The 16,564-nt window shown below is 43.0% G+C and overlaps 2 protein-coding genes across 11 annotated transcripts in view; both read left to right on the forward strand.

The window, feature by feature from the left end:
- The window catches only part of LOC149676501 (zinc finger homeobox protein 3-like), a 130,890-nt gene extending 119,777 nt beyond the window's left edge, over positions 1-11,113 (forward strand). For 5 of the 6 annotated variants that reach the window (XM_089837514.1, XM_089837515.1, XM_089837513.1 and 2 more), the window contains one exon: positions 1,096-11,113. In XM_089837514.1, the coding sequence (XP_089693640.1) occupies positions 1,096-9,005 (7,910 nt within the window). In that variant the 3' untranslated portion in view covers positions 9,006-11,113. The remainder of the gene's footprint in view (positions 1-1,095) is intronic. The other variant, XM_089837519.1, reaches the window with a different exon arrangement.
- Positions 11,114-11,267: 154 nt separating this feature from the next.
- The window catches only part of LOC149676505 (uncharacterized), a 142,532-nt gene continuing 137,235 nt past the window's right edge, over positions 11,268-16,564 (forward strand). For 2 of the 5 annotated variants that reach the window (XM_089837553.1, XM_089837554.1), the window contains exons 1-2: positions 11,268-13,228; positions 13,308-13,370. In XM_089837553.1, the coding sequence (XP_089693679.1) occupies positions 13,203-13,228; positions 13,308-13,370 (89 nt within the window). In that variant the 5' untranslated portion in view covers positions 11,268-13,202. Of the gene's footprint in view, positions 16,468-16,564 lie in introns of all 5 variants that reach the window. The other 3 variants (XM_089837555.1, XM_089837556.1, XM_089837557.1) reach the window with 2 other exon arrangements.

The raw sequence follows: 16,564 nt of genomic DNA on the forward strand, positions 1-16,564 counted from the left end.
ATACAGCTTTTTTAAATCAAACCATTTTTTTTTTTTCCAAAATTAACAAATAGGTTTTTTATTCAGAAGGTTCGAGAGTATTAAGTAACGGTTATAATATATCAAAATTGGTTTATTCAAAAAATGATTAAAAATATTTATAATAATAAAAACAACGTAATGAATTTAAATGTCTTTTTTTCTTTTTCAACTTAGGGAGAAAAATATATATTTTTTTTCAAGGGAGTAGTTTTTTTTAAATTCTGGTTCTGTAATGGTCCTTAAAAGTTTCGGGGGTATGTCTGGGGATTAATTCATCCGCCCATAAATCAGCCTTAAGGGCCAAGATACCCTCCGAGAAACTCTTAAATAAAACTGGGCTATCTAAGATTACTGTTCAAGTAAAAAAAAAATCAATGTATATTTAGTAGAAAGTTGTCTCGTCCGTCTTTAAAGGGCGTAATAATTACGACGGACAGAGAGAGAGTTCTCCCAAAGCAGGATTGGTGTACTCGAGTCTCATTCCTTCCGAATGACTTTCATCCCATCCCCTCCTCTAAGATCTAAATGACTTTTAAGTCTTTTTTTGTAATTAGTGGGAAAGTTTTTGCACCGAACAATACCAGTTTTCTCTCCCGCCCTTTTTTTCTCAAGCGGACTGATTTCTTTTAAGGGTAGTAAAAAGGAAAGATCCGCCGCGCGTGCCATTTTAAAGACTTCTCTTTTTAAAGAAAAGGGGTTTTCACTTAACCGTTAAACCGTGTTCTTTCTTTTCATCCATCGCCTTTTCTGTGGCGGATGAAAAGTTCTCGACTATTTTACTATTTGATAATCGAGTGTTTTTTTTTAAATGTAAATAAGACTTTTGATGATTTGTTTTAATTGAATGTAGTTATTGGTTTTGAGTTTTTACTACAGTGCAAATAAAGTGGAATTTTTATCAGTTCCGTTAACCAGTTTGTTTATACTACGAGACGATTCAAAGCTATTAATGATTATCAATTCGAAAATATTTGTTAATTAAATTGAGAAATGATTTATTTTTGTTTTGGGTCATTGAACTTTGATGGTAGTTTTTTTATAGATGGATATGTTTTTATTTGTTTACGTTTTTAGATATTCAAGTATCGGACATGAAGGATTTGGAAGGGCCTCGATTGGCTGAAGACGCTCAACGAGCTCTGATGGCAGCCGTTTCCCCCAAATCCATCGAGATGAAAAGTCCAGGTAGTTCAGCCGCGGCCGCCGCTGCAGCAGCAGCCTCCATGTTAAAACAAGCCCTATTGGACCCGAGTAAAAGCGCCTCATCCGGGGGAGGCACGCCCTCCTCGACGCCCGAAAGCAACGGCGACGCTACAAGCACGTACCACTCTTGCCCCTTTTGCGAATACACCAGTTCGAGCGAGGTGCGAATCCAGATGCACGTCGTGTCCCAGCATTCGCGCCGACCGGCCAACGTCCAGTGCCCCCTCTGCCAAGAGAGATTCAAGGAATATGGCAAGCTAGAGAACCACCTGATGGCCGTGCACAACGTCAATCAAGAAGGGGTGCAACGACTGATGATGATGGTCGATCAGAGCGAATGGACTCGACCCGCCAGCCCTAACCGAGCCAAAGCCAGTCCCGCCGAATCGGTGGCCAGCTCGGCCAGCTCCTCGAGTTCCCAATTGGACGAGGGGCCGACCGACCATCTCCACGATCATCATCATATTCATTCGGCGGCCGAACAAATGGCTCGCAAGATGTCGCCGGACGGCGATCTCGCTTCGCGTCTCGAGAAGTTATCGGGCGGCGAAGAGATCGCCCCCGAAGAATTTTGCTGCCCGACTTGCGCTCAAATCTTCGCGACCGTCGACGAATTATTCGCGCATCAAAACGAGCAGGGTCATTTGGAGTTGAAGCAGACGCCCCGCGGCATGGGATTCCTGTGTTGGAAAAAGGGCTGCAATCAGTATTTTAAAACGACACAAGCCTTGCAGATTCACTTTCGAGAAATACACGCCAAGAAACCCCAACTCTCGGTTTCGGAACGTCACGTCTATAAATATCGTTGCAACCAATGCAGTCTGGCCTTCAAAACAGTCGAGAAACTGCAATTGCATTCGCAATACCACATCATTAGAGCTGCTACCAAGTGCGTCCTGTGCGCCAGAAGTTTCCGAACTGTGGCGGCGCTACAAAAACACGTCGAAGTGTCCCACACCGACATGAGCAAGGAAGAAATCGAACAGTATCGACACAGCTTGGCCAACAACCCCCTGTTGGCGGTGGCCGGCGGCGGAGTTCTAGACCCTTTAACGACAGAATTGCTCAAGAAGGAGAGCGAACGAGACGAAGAAGCCATGGAAGAGTGCGATAATAACAACCCCGAAGATTTAATCATGAATCGAGAAAACGATTTGTCCTCTTATGATAACCGAGAAAGCCCCTCGCCATTGAACGAGAACGCCTATAAAGACCAACAGTTCCTGGAAGACTACATCAACAGTCAGTCGATCGCCGAAGACACCTACAATGACCCGACGCGCAAATACAAGTGCCACCGTTGCAAAGTGGCCTTCACCCGCCAGAGTTACCTGACCAGTCATAATAAGACCTTGCTGCACCGAAAGGGCGAGAAACTCAGTTACCCGATGGAGAAATACTTGGACCCCAATCGACCTTTTAAATGCGACATTTGCAAAGAATCCTTCACCCAAAAGAACATTTTATTAGTTCATTTCAATTCGGTTTCGCATTTACACAAAGTGAAACAAAACTCGCAAAAGGACGCCAACTCCAATTCCGTTTCGTCCACCGTGGCCCTCAATTCCATCAATAGTCTCTCGACGTCCACCGCCAACACTAATTGTACCGGTGCCACTTCTTCGACTTTGGGCGCGCCACCCGAAATGATTTCTTCGCTATCGCCGACCGACGGGGTACCTCCTCCTCCTTGTCCTTCACCTTCGGCCGACGGCGACAAAAAACCATTCAAATGTAACATCTGCAAAGTATCTTATAGTTTGGGCTCGACCTTGGACATTCATATGAGGTCGGTGCTGCACCAGTCGCGAGCTTCAAAGTTGCACGAGTTAGCCATGATGGGCCACATCGATCTGAACTCGCCTTTAATCGAAAGACCCGAGCCGATCCGAACGCCCGAACAAAAACCTCTCCTCGAAACGTTAAACGCGAACGCCGCCAGCCAGATCGAGCGCGACGACAACGAGAAGAATTCTCAGGTACAATCCGTTTCCGCTACTAACGGTGCCGCTTGTCATCTGAAGCCGCTGCCGCCGCTAGAGCGAATCTCTCAAGTTCCTTCCGGTACTAATGTTCCTGTCTCCAGTGCCTCTCCTAAAGTAATGGCGGGGGCGTCGACGCCAACGCCAGCGCCCTCCATCGCCGCCGCAGCTCAACAGCAACGCGAATCCATGGCCAACGCCATTCAACAATCGCTTCATTTGGCTTCGCAACACCATTTCGGACCCCAACTCTCGCAAATGGCCTCAGGGTCCAATCAAGCCGTTTTCCCTTGTCAACGATGCGGCGCCGCTTTCGTCAACCAAGATGCTCTCGTTCAACACCAGCAACTCTATTGTTTTTTCGGACAACAACAAGCGGCCGCCGCCGCCGCTATGTCGTTCTTGGGGGCCGTTTCTTCCGCTTCGATGACGCAACCCGGGACAAATACCATCTCGCAGGCCCAAGCTCATAGCCATAACCTAGCGGCCGCTGTCGCTCTAAACCAACAACTTCATAATTCGCAACACGCGGCGCAACAACAACAACGCCTGAACTCCGCTGAAGAAGCGGCCAAACAACAGTTGCAACAAGCGATAGCCAGCCAGACTTCGAACCAAACCACTCCCTTGGAAAACGTGACTAATAATCCCAATTTCCAAATGGACCCGAATAACCAGACTGTTTCTCAAGCTCAAATGCAAACGGCCGCCCAATTGAGCCAACAATTACTCAGAGCCAAATGCCACTTCGCTCGTTGCAAACCGCCCATGTATAAACATCTCCTTGAAAGCTACGGGTTCGAAATCGTCATGCAGTTTAACGAGAATCATCAGAGAAGACCGCGACCGAAAGACAACTCGGATAAGAAAGATAAACAACAAGTTGCTCCCGTGCCAACCCAAATCGCGCCAGTGCTTGAAATTAAGACCGAGAAAGACGCTCCATCGTCTTCTATCGTTAATGGTGAAAGTGAATCGGAAAATAACCCGAATACTAACGTTTCAGTCAATCCCAATCAAAATAACAACTCGACATTTAACAATAACAATAATAACAACAACAACAATAATAATAATAATAATAATAACAACAATGAAGAAAAGGAGACTAAATTAAAAGCGGATTTGCCCGAAATTAACCGATCTGTTTGCAACGTCTGTCAAAAAGAATTCACCAGCATTTGGGTCCTCAAAGCCCACAAGGAAGAAGTTCATCGTGAGGTGGTCCCCTTCGAATTTCTCCACAAATATGCCGACGAATACCGACAAGAATACGAGAAAAATCACGCGCCACCCCCGCCTCCCCCTCAACCAGAAGCCGAGAATAACGCGTCTGAAGTTACACCCGTTACTAGCGAAACTTTATCCGTCAACTCCACTTCGAACGCCATCGTGTCGAGCAACTCTGCCCCGAATAATTCTCAAAATCAATCTGGTACCAATAACGCTAATAACGCGGCGGGAACCTCTGTTACAGTAACTAGCGCCTCACCAACACTATCGGTAGCTAGTTCGAGCACACCTCCCGCAACTTCCGTTTCCAATCCTACTCTACCCGCTGACGTAAACTCGATGACGACCAATCAAATGGCTGCTCAAATTCAATTTAATCAGATCTTAATGAGTATGGGACTCGGAATGGGATTACCCATGGGAATGAACGTGCCCTTCGCAGCCGCCATGAACATGCACCCGCCGTTACTTCCGGTCATGATGCCACCGCCTTTCGATCCCGTCATGGCGTCCGCCTTCAACCATCAAATGATGTCGAATCAGGCTGCCGATCCCGCATTTTTCGCTAACCAACAGAAAATGATGCAGCAACAACAGCAAGCTCAACAGCAGCAATTGGCAGCTGCAGCGGCCGCCGCGCAGGCGCAACAACAACAAAAGAGGGCGCGAACGAGAATCAGCGATGACCAATTGAAGATTTTGCGAGCCTATTTCGACATCAATAACTCTCCGTCAGAGGAACAGTTAATAGAAATGTCGGAGAAATCGGGTCTACCTTTGAAAGTTATTAAACATTGGTTCAGAAACACGCTGTTTAAAGAGAGACAGAGAAATAAGGATTCGCCCTACAATTTTAACAACCCGCCATCGACCTTTTTAAACCTGGAAGAGTACGAGAAAACGGGTGAAGCCAAAGTGGTGACGCTCGTCAATGAAGATAACAATAAGGAGGAGAGTAGCGCCGTAGTCAAAACGAACGCCGTCGCGGCCACTTCTTCAACCATCCCGACTAATACGAACGCCACACGTAGTAACGTCAACGATGACTCACCTCAAATAGCTCCACCACCTCCAGTACCAAAAATGGAGCCCGAAGCGACCGCCTTGAACTTGAATCATCATAACGCCGCGGCTGAAATTAACAACGCTTTGAACAGTCTGAACGCCTCGATGAACGTCAATAATATAAATAACGCTTTGGCCTTGGCCGAAGCCAGTCATCGACAACGCCAGGAAGAATACATTCAAAAGGCCATGGAAGAAATGGAGCGGAAATACGATCCGGAAGAGCGCGAAATGATGATGCCTCACTTTGACTCGAATTCGAATAGCTCGGACACATTTGTCTCGGAACCTTCGTCTTGTTCGAACTTTAGCAAAGTGACGAACAGTCTGATATCGTCGTTGGGCATGTCCGAATTCGGACTAAAGCAGCAGCAACAGATGGGAGGAGGAGGCTCGGAGCCGTCGTCTCCGTTGTTACTGAGTGGCGCGAATATGAGTTTGATGGGGCACCACCCGGGACAAACTCCCCCGACGTCGGAATCGCCGAAATCGAACCACCCGAACACGCCGACGTCTAGCACGGGCGGAGGGGGCGGCTCTTCCGGTAAACGAGCCAATAGAACGCGTTTCACCGACTATCAAATAAAGGTATTGCAAGAGTTTTTCGAGAGTAACGCCTACCCCAAGGACGACGATCTCGAATATTTATCGAAATTACTAAATCTAAGTCCCCGAGTAATCGTTGTTTGGTTTCAGAATGCTCGCCAAAAAGCGAGAAAAGTCTACGAAAACCAGCCGCCCGCCGCCCAAGAAGACGATAGCTCAGGACGCTTCCAAAGAACCCCCGGACTTAACTATCAATGTAAAAAATGCTTGCAAGTTTTCCAACGATATTACGAACTTATAAAACATCAAAAAAGCGCTTGTTTCAAAGACGAAAACCCTTTGGCGTTGCAACTTAAAGCCGCCTCGCACGCCTCCCAAAGCTCGACCGAAGAACGCACCCCCACGCCATCGTCCGTCACTTCGCCCTCGCCCTCTTCCGCCGTCACCCCCAACGCCGTCAATGCCAATGCCGTCGCCCCTCGTTCCACCCCTCAGCCCCCGCCGCAACAACCGCAAGACCCGAAATTCGTCGCCGCCCAAAATGGCTCCTATCGCTGCGACAAGTGTAGTCTCGTTTTCCCTAGGTTCGACCTCTGGCGAGAACACCAAATCGTCCACATCATGAACCCCAACCTCTTTCCCAATTACCCTCCCAATTCTTCCTTCGGCATCCTGCAGTACGAGGCCCAGCAATCTCCCGTCGCCGCCGTGGCTCAAGCGGCCGCCGTTGCAGCCGCCGCTGCCGCTCAAGCCGCCCAGAAGCGCAAGTTGCCCGAGGAAGAAGATTCCAAGGATTCGATGGAGACGCCCAAAGATAAGAGACTCAGAACGACCATCTTACCCGAACAGTTAGATTTTTTGTATCAAAAATATCAAATCGAAAGCAATCCTAGTCGCAAGATGTTAGAAAATATCGCGCGCGAAGTCGGACTCAAGAAACGCGTCGTCCAAGTTTGGTTCCAAAACACGCGTGCTCGCGAACGCAAGGGACAGTTCCGCGCGCATCAACAAGTCATTCACAAACGGTGTCCTTTCTGCCGGGCCTTGTTTAAAGCGCGATCCGCCTTAGAATCTCACTTGGCCACGCGTCACGCGGATCAGTACACCAAAGGGGACATTAACATCGACGCCCTGCCCGACGGCGACGATTCCAATCAAGAGTCCAACGACCCGACGACTCCTAGCGGCAACGGCGGTAACGACGAACGAAAAAGCGCCTCGCCCGGTTTCCTCAACATCCTGGGAGCCGCGGCGGCAGCCGGCAGTTCTGTGGTCGGGGCGCCGACCGTCGGAAACCTGTCGCAAACCAACCTAGACCTGATGCACAATACCATGAAGAAATACTACGAAGATTCCCTAAAGAAATACCTAGACGAATTGAGCGTTCCTAATATGAGTAAAGACAACGGAGGACCGACGGACTTGAGCGTCAAATCGAGCGCCATTAAGAGCGAAATTAAAAGCGAATTGGATCAGTCGCGCTCGACCAAGGTGGCGGGAGATATCCCCTTGGACTTAAGTCGACCCGTTAAAATCAACGTTGACGAACGAAACGCCGATTGCATTTCGACCAACCTGAGCGATCGCAGTTTCGAAGAAGGCACCTCTTTGGGGTGCAGCGTCGACGAAGCCAGATCGGAATCGCGCTCGGAGAACTCGTCCGACAACGAATGCGACGACATGATGTCCTACGAAACGAGTAACCCGACGTCACCGGCACCCGGATGTCTGGGAGGGACCCCCGGCAACCAAGGAAGAGGGGGCCCCAACCATCACGGAAGCCGCAGCGGAGGCTCGAGCGGGGGCGGTAAGCGCTTTAGAACCCAGATGACGACCATCCAGTTGAAGGCTATGAAGACCATCTTCGCCGACTACAAAACGCCCTCCATGGCCGAGTGCGAAATGTTGGGACGCGAAGTCGGTCTTCCGAAACGCGTCGTGCAAGTTTGGTTCCAGAACGCGCGCGCCAAAGAAAAAAAGGCTAAGATCGCGTTCGCCAAGACCTTCGGACACGAACTCGAAGCGCCCAAACCGCCCGAAGAATGCAAGATCTGTTCGGTCAAGTACAACCTGAAATACTCCAACACCAGCATGCAAGACCATCTGTTTTCCAAACGGCATATCGACAACCTCAAGAGCCACTTGGACAATCTTAAGAAAGTCGGCGACGGACAAGACTCGTCCTCGTCGGTCGACAAAATGGACTACTTGTCCTCGCCAGTCTCGTCCAGCTTACCCGCTTCGAGCAACGCGCCATCCACCGGAGTGACACCTTCGTTCTCGCAACAACCTCAACTGCAGAACGCTACCGCGCAGGCCCAACAACTTCAACAAATGATGGGTAAAGCCGTTGCCACCGCGTCCGATTCCATCACTACCACCAACATTTCCTCGACGAGTAGCGTCGCTACGACGAATAGCAACGCTGCCCTGACGGAAGCGGCCACGACCAACAAGAACAGTCCTCTGACGAACGCCGCTCAGCAAAACAGTTTAATGCAACAACTTCAAATGATGGGTCTTCAACAAATGGCCGGTTTACCCGTGGCCCTACCCAATTTCGGACAGTCTTCTCGAGCGATCGCGGCGGCCGTGGCGGAAGCCAAAAAGGAGAGTAAGCCCAAAGACGCGTCATCGGTCAGTCGCGCGGACGCGAATAAATCGCCAGTGTCCACGACGGTGGCTTCCTCCTCTTCGACGGTTGGAGGAGAGTTAGTGAAAGTGAAAGAAGAAAACCCGACGAAGAAAGAAGCTCCCAACAACAACAACCCCGCGAGTGGCGGAGCTGGTGGCCAGCAAGGGCTGTTGGGGGCCCTGGGTGACTTCGCGCTGCCCACTTCGGAAGCCGCGGGACTGTTTCCCTATATGTACGCGGCCGGCTTCCCCGGTTATTACGCGGGAGTTCCCGGAGCCTTCTTGCATCCCACCATGTATACAGGTAGGAACAATCTTTAACCAAAACATTCTCATTCTAATTACGGAAACAAACAAAACGACAACACCCAATTTATCTCGTTCCCTACTTATTATTATTATTAATTAATTTCACTGTAAATCCAATTTTAACCGAAGCTAAAAAATATAGTCAATAGCCCGAATGCCTATTGACTACATTTTTTACTTTACCATGTTTTTTAATTACTAAATTAATTGTTAAACCTAATTGGAAAGACGAGGTATTTAAGAAGCGCGGTTTACAATCTAAGAAGGGTACGTGTTCTTCTTAGCTCGCGACTGTCTCTTTGAAAATACAAATCGTAAATTTTATACTCAATTGAATCCGTTGAAAAGTAAAAAACAAAAACAAAGAGTTCCTACCTACGCGTTTTAATATCGTGGAGCTTGACCTTTTGGCGGAAGGTCAAGCGGGCCGCTGCTGCCATACATACATACGTTTACGTGTATTTATCAGTAAATCATCCACACCATTTGTATTTATTAGAAAATTGTTCACTTCGGCTCGAATCTAAATATATGCCTAGGAGATTAAAATGACCCCCCCCCCCCGAAACTTGACCCCTTGACCCTTCCCCCCCTCAACTTATATTAAAAAAAACTCAAAAGTGAAAACTTCCTAAACTACGAGATATTAAAAATAAAAACCCGAGAAATATCGCGATAATTATCGCGACGAACTCGATTAAAATAAAAAAACACCGATTTTGGAGCGAGAGAGACAATTTCGACGAAGAAAATAAAAAAAAAACAAGCTGCCGCGATTACACAAGTTCCTATTTGCTGTCTAATATTATGAAAACATTTTAGTTCCGATTGATATCGGACGTAAAAAAAGATGAATCGTAGCTCGATTTTAATTTTGTTTTAAAGCACATTTTTTTTTTAAATTTGTTTATCCCCTCCGGATTATCAGTGTATAGAAAACGGATTAACAAAATCGTCTTTAAAAAAAATAAGAAAAGCCGTTTTTTGACAATATTCAATATTCGTTTCGAAACCCAAATGGAGGGGGGACGGGAATTGATGTAAATAGATTCTATTTGTATATGACATTAATGATATGCCGGGGAAAATAATAATAATTAGTGTTAATTAATATCCCCCTGTTTAATTAGGTTTAAGAGAAAACAAAATACAAGTCGCGCGCGCGCTCGCAAAATAATCATTTTTTTTTTAATTTTAATTAATTTTTTTTAATTATTCGACGAATCTATATTTAATGGGAATCATTTCGTTTAACTCAATTTTTTTTTCAAAATGAAAAAAAAAAATCCGCCGCCTCGATATATTTTTTTTATTATTATTAAATATTTTAATTAAGTCTCGTTAATTTATTTGACATCATCGCGAATTTCCCCTTTTTTAATCATCAAATAATTAATTAGCCAAAGTCAGCGCCCGATTAATTTTTATTAGCTTTAGATATGTGATAGATAATTAAAAAGTAAGTAACGCCAATCAAGTTTTTTTTTTTTAATTTTTTGGAGGGTGGGGCGTTAACCTTTGACCTGATAATACTAATTAGGGGCTCGAAAAAAAATTAAATAAATGTTTTAATTATGCCTGAAAGAAAAGAAACAAAAACCAGTGTTCTTTTTAATTATTCAGTTGAATAATTAATTTAAAAAAAATTAGAAAGATATAAGAATTTGGACTTTTTTTTTTTTGCTCGAAAATTTATATACAAAAGTTGGTGTTTTTTGTCCAATATTGGCATGAATGGGCATGACAATTGCTTCGTCTTATTATTGATTATTATTACGATTACTAAATTCTCAGTTTAATTTTATTACCCGTCATTTATTTTTTAATTTAATTATTTTTTAAAAAAAATTAAAGATAAAATTTGTTCATCGCGATATTAGAGAAATGAATATCGGCCGCGACGCCTTACCGAGATTTGTTGTTTTTTGTTCTTAAAAAAGGTACGATTGTAAATTTCCTAAAAAACAAAAAAACAAAAAATATTTTTATTTGTACATACAAAGAGAGGTCATCCCCTAAAAAACAAAAAAAATAAAATAAACAAAACGACAGCACCACCTCTGTACCCCATCTTGTTTCTCTGTTTATGTATAATAAATGTTTTTTCTGTAGAAAAATCATTTTTGTTCTTGTTGTGTTTTTATTATCATTTTTTTAAATTAATAACCTTTGACCTTTTGGGAAGGAAAAAAAGAAATTACTTAATTTCTTTTATATATAATTTTTGGTCCGAATTTTGGTCGATAGTATGGATGTTTGACAATGTGCAATTAATGTTACGAAGGAGGATTTTAGTCACGTGATCATCCTTTCCTCCCAACCCCTTTCCCCCGCCCTCGAATCCCGTTTGACCCCGACCTTGACCCCATATATATGATGATACATTTTTGCATGTTGTATATGATATAAAATACAAAAACAAATTAACCCCCCTCTACACGTACGCGTTTAGCGTCGGGAATCGTGCTCAAAAATTATAACTATTTCCTATTATTATTAATCATTATCATTTTAGGTTTAATTAAATTAATTTTTAATTTAATATTTTTTTTTTTTTTGGTTGGGTCAGCGCAGTTTGGAAAAAAAATAAAATTAATTATAACATTGCGAGAACAAATCTTCAACTAGTTTTAATTAAACGTAGTTAGTTTTAAATTCCCGTAGCAGTTTTAGCAGTTTAATGTAGGCGAGAGAGAGATCCAATGGGCAAACGTAACAAGTTCCTTTTAAAATAATATAAAATAATCGTGAAATAATAAATTATTTTATAAAATATGAAAACGGGGTATAAAAAATAACCGAACTCGGATTCCTATAAAGAAAAATACAAAAACCGAATCAAGTGAGCCAAAAATAATGAATTGGCTTTTTTAAAAAAGAAAAAAAAATACACAACACACATTTACTATAAGCATAAGGTCTCCGGTATATTTTTGGGCTAAAAAAATCAATACATAACTAACGTACTACAATTGCAATTAAAAATAATCCCAAAACAAATTTATATTAAAACTATTTTCATCGCTTGGTAAATAAACAAACAAACAAACTCAAGGGTTAATTTAGGTATATTTCTTTATCAAAAAACCATTAATCATCACATTTCTTAAATTAAATTAAATTAATTTTAATCCTAATTATTTTCTTCTCCTTTTAAAAGTTATTTAATTTTAGCCAAAAAATTATTTAATTAATTTTAGATAACGCTTACATATATGAATTTTCCAATTACAAAGATTAACAAAAAATGTATAGTAAAACTGAACAAGTTCCTAACGCGTAAGAAAAAAATACAAAAAAACAATTAATTACACTAAAAAACAAAAAAAAAAAACAAGTTCCTTTGTAATTGTGATAACACTGTAATACTATGGTCTAGTTCCTTAGAGAGATGAAAAAACAAATGGAAAAAGCGCGTTTTTAACTAATCCGAACGATCGCTAACTATTAATTAATTAATTAACCAATTAATTAATGGGGGACGATAATTGAACCAGTTCGGATATTTTCAAAGGATTCCTCCCCCTTTGCCCCCGTTCCTCCCTCGCACCCCCCCCCCCCTTTTTCCGGGAAGGATGACCAAAGGTTGTCTCGAGGACCCGAAGGAATCCGTGGGAAATTTTCGAATTGGTTTGGATTGAATTTAATTGCACGTGAATACACTAACCAACTAATTAATATATTGGGGAAAAAAATAATTAAAGCGAAAACGCGCTCGTGCGGGTCATCGTAACATGGAAATCGGCTCTAAACTAATAATACCGTTGTTTATTTAAAAATAAAAACGACTTCTTCTCTTAAAAACTCGCCCAGACTTCCGAAATTTCAAATTAATAATAGACGACATAACAAACACATTTCATTTTATTTGTGAGTATATTTTTATTTTATTTATTTATTTAATATAATCAAAATCATATAGATATAAAAACCAAAAGTACATAATTACTTCCTTTGGCTGTAGACGACATGTAAACTGAGAAACGAACTACCCTCCTCTAAATTAACCGCCTACAGGAACTAACCAATCAGGCAAGAGCTTCTTGACGTCAAAGGTTTAGAGAAAGTAGTACACGATGCTGGCGATCCAAACGTTTATTTTTGGTACTAGGGCTAGCATCTGCTACTTTGTGAGCCTATTGTTATTCAGTTGCCACGGTCGGGAAGGTAATCACTCAAAGGGGGGTAAAGGAGGGCTTCTCATATTACATGGCGCAAGAAAGTTTCAACGAAGTGTACTTTTTGCTTTTATATCTATATACTTTTGAAATAATTTTAATTTTCGATTTTTTGATAATTTTATTTGTTTTTCAGTTATGTTTGTTTTGGGTTATTAATTTTTTTCTGTTCATTTATTTCAAATCATCATTTCAAGTTGTGAGTATTATGTACTTTATTTTGTTTTTATTTACACCCGCCTTGTTGTTGGCAAGATGACCAGTTGTTTTTCAATATAACAAAACGGTAACTGGTCATTCTAACATACAGGCGAAAATTAATAATTTTTTGTTTTAAATACTAACACAAATACACTTAATTATTATTTATTGAACACAATGAATGTTTTGACACTAAAAGCCTAAAAATAACGCTTAACTTTAATTAATAAATTAAGTTATCGTTTGCCCAAAATATGGCGAACCCCTGTGGAACTATGATAGATTAAGAACAGTCTGATCAGTGTTATCGTCTTTATTATATTTTGAGCGCAAATAGTTCTGTTGGTCAGTGGTCAAGACTCTTTAAACACGAGTTTGTGTTAGTGGTCAGTTCGTAGGGAGAGAGAGAGAAGAACCAACTGTTGTGAAGGGGGCACCCCCCCCCTCCAAGAACTCTACTAGTGTTTGCTATGTAGTCGTTTGGCCCCCCCAAAGGCGGAAAACCACAAAATCCTCGGCGAAACCTTTTTAGCGAAGCTCACCATCACCGACCGCAAAGCCAGCCGAGAACGGGGTAGAGTTGTCCAACTGGGAATGGAAACACGTGGGGGGAAGGGGGGATTTATCCCCCGGCCTTGTCAACGGTCGTTCGAGATTGTTGGGAGCTGCAAAGAGCTTAAGCGGTTTTTCGCTTTACAGCTAGACAGGATTGGGGGTGGGAGGTAAGAGAAGGTGGTGGTCATTCTCGCTCTTAAAGGAACAAAGGGGTGATCCCCCCGTTCCGTGACAGGTGTGCCCCTTCTCACACTCTCCGTAGAGTAGCCGAGATAACCCCTGGACGACTTACACTCTTTCAAAAGAGGAAAAGGCATATCTCCAAAGACTGAACTGCTGCTGGACACTGGTCGGCCCCGCCGCTCGCTTTTCCATCTTAGGGCTACAAAGATAACGCCAAAAGCGCTCTATTCGCATTCGTTACTAGTACTTTTACCAATCTATAGTTTTTAACCGTCTTTCAAGACGTTAGGGTACCTACTGGTGACCATAGACTTAGTATATTGGTTCCACCAGTGACTTAGCGTCGACCACGACAATTGAATACATAATTTTCAGACTATGAGTATTCATACCATTTACACAAGGAGGCCAAGGCTTGAGTTGTTACACACTGGTGGTGTCAAAAGCCAGTCCTCCTTGTGTGAATGGTATGAATCCTCATAGTCTGAAAACTATGATGTATGTGGGAGAAAATTAAGCAAGTGGAAGGTTATGTCCGAATGGAGCCCTTCACCAAATAATGAAAGACTGTGTACTTGTACTTGTACACTATCCCCCCCCCCTTCCCCCCGAGTCCAAAAAGAGAATTCTTGGACGCCATGCAAGAACTGCGAGCATCCGGACATAAGAAGAAACGGCGATTCATGCATGCGGTAAAAACGGGCACCCCCTCTCCCCCATTCTCTATGCACCCCTGGCAGAAATATATTCCTCCGCCAAAACTATGGACCATTTCGAGGCAAAGTTTATCAATGCCTTCCAGCTTTGTACCATCCCGACCCGGGTTAACGTTGTCAAATACGTGCCGTCAAAATGGCCCATTGCGGAAAGATGGAAAAAAGAAATAAGAATGAATCTCCCGGACGAAAATATAATGTACAAGTTTCTCCCTTTGCAATCTCAGTAAGCTTAGTTTGCCTTGCTTAGTACGATAACGAAATGGATGACTTCCAAGAATGTATTCTGATATAATTCAATCGATAATCTTTCTCCTTTCTTAAAGGGCGCAACTACTATCCCCTCTGTCCAGTTCATGCTGTAATAATTGACCAGTTGCGAGCCCGGGGGCTACCACCCTTCCCCCATACCCCAAAATATCCCCCACTCTTAGTATTTCCAAAGAGGAAATCGTCCAGAGATGAGATGATAGCGGAGGAACGGCCCCAAATTATGATGGAGAGGGGTGGCCGCTATGGTCAGTAACTGCCCCCCCCCCTGTACCATAGGAAAGGTGGGGGGAAGAGCCCCCTCCCCGCATTGATTTAGGCCAGCGGCCAATATTATCGACCCGTTCTCGGATTTACTTATTATGCGTTTGTCTTCCCTCACTCATCTCGCTTAAGTCTATGGGGGTACAGCCCCTAAGAAGGAATTTTCACACACACACACACTGCGTGTAAAAGGAGATTTGACGCTTAGTGGCGCTGCTGGCATCTCCCCTGCCACGCCACGGTATCCCCCCAAAGTAAGGCGAGCTTCTACTTAAATTAAGCAAAGAGGGGTTTAGGAGGGTCATCTAGGATCGAATACTGACCAGTGACCATCAAACATTCTCCGGTCGTTAGGGAGCTGACCAAATCCATGCACCATAGATTGATAATTTCCTGGGTCCCTCTCTACCCCCCCCCCGCTCTATTTCCACCCCCCAGCTTCACAATCCAACAACAACCACCATCTAGAGTGGTCCGAACCAATAGACTGACCAATAGATCCATCCATCTTTGAACTAAAAAGTTCAACTTTAATCATGGTTAAAAGAATTTTCATTTCATTAGTTAACCCTCCCTAACTAGATATCAAGGAAGACTAATTAGATTTCCTAAGCCTAATTTTCCATGGTTGTAAGAATGGTGTATTTATTTTTCGGTATCGAATAAAGGCGGTATTTATTTTCAACTCCTCTTTCTCTCTCCCTCTCTCATTGTAGTTAATATGGACGCCTCTTTCGTGTCTGTCTGTCTATCCCTTAATAATAACTCCCCGCCACGTGATATGATATGATATTGGGAGCCCCCTATCGGAAAAATAAATATTAACCAATCAGAAAATAAGTGAGAGCCAAACAAAACAACGATCGCCATATTTTGGGCAAAAATATTTAATAGAAATCAATAAGTGACATTACTCATCGTAAGTAACCCTAAAGGAGCCAGCCGTATGTATTGCAGTAGGTTAAGTATTTTTATAAATTAATAATCATAAATTAAATTAAATTAATATAAACCATCCGTAATTAAACTTAATTATTCCGTTAATATATATATGTATATACAGCAGCTCTGAAACAAACATTTGGTTGGATTTGTTCTCTTAAAAAGGTACATAATTAAAATTGAAACCAATTAAGATATAGACGAGTATTTATTAATTGTGCGCTTTTATTTTTTTCTCCCCTCCTTTTTTTCTGTTATTTGT

This window comes from Phalangium opilio, unplaced genomic scaffold, assembly GCF_054372755.1.
Source record: "Phalangium opilio isolate 3A_F unplaced genomic scaffold, DU_Popi_V2 ptg000045l_1, whole genome shotgun sequence".
NCBI lineage: Eukaryota > Metazoa > Arthropoda > Arachnida > Opiliones > Phalangiidae > Phalangium > Phalangium opilio.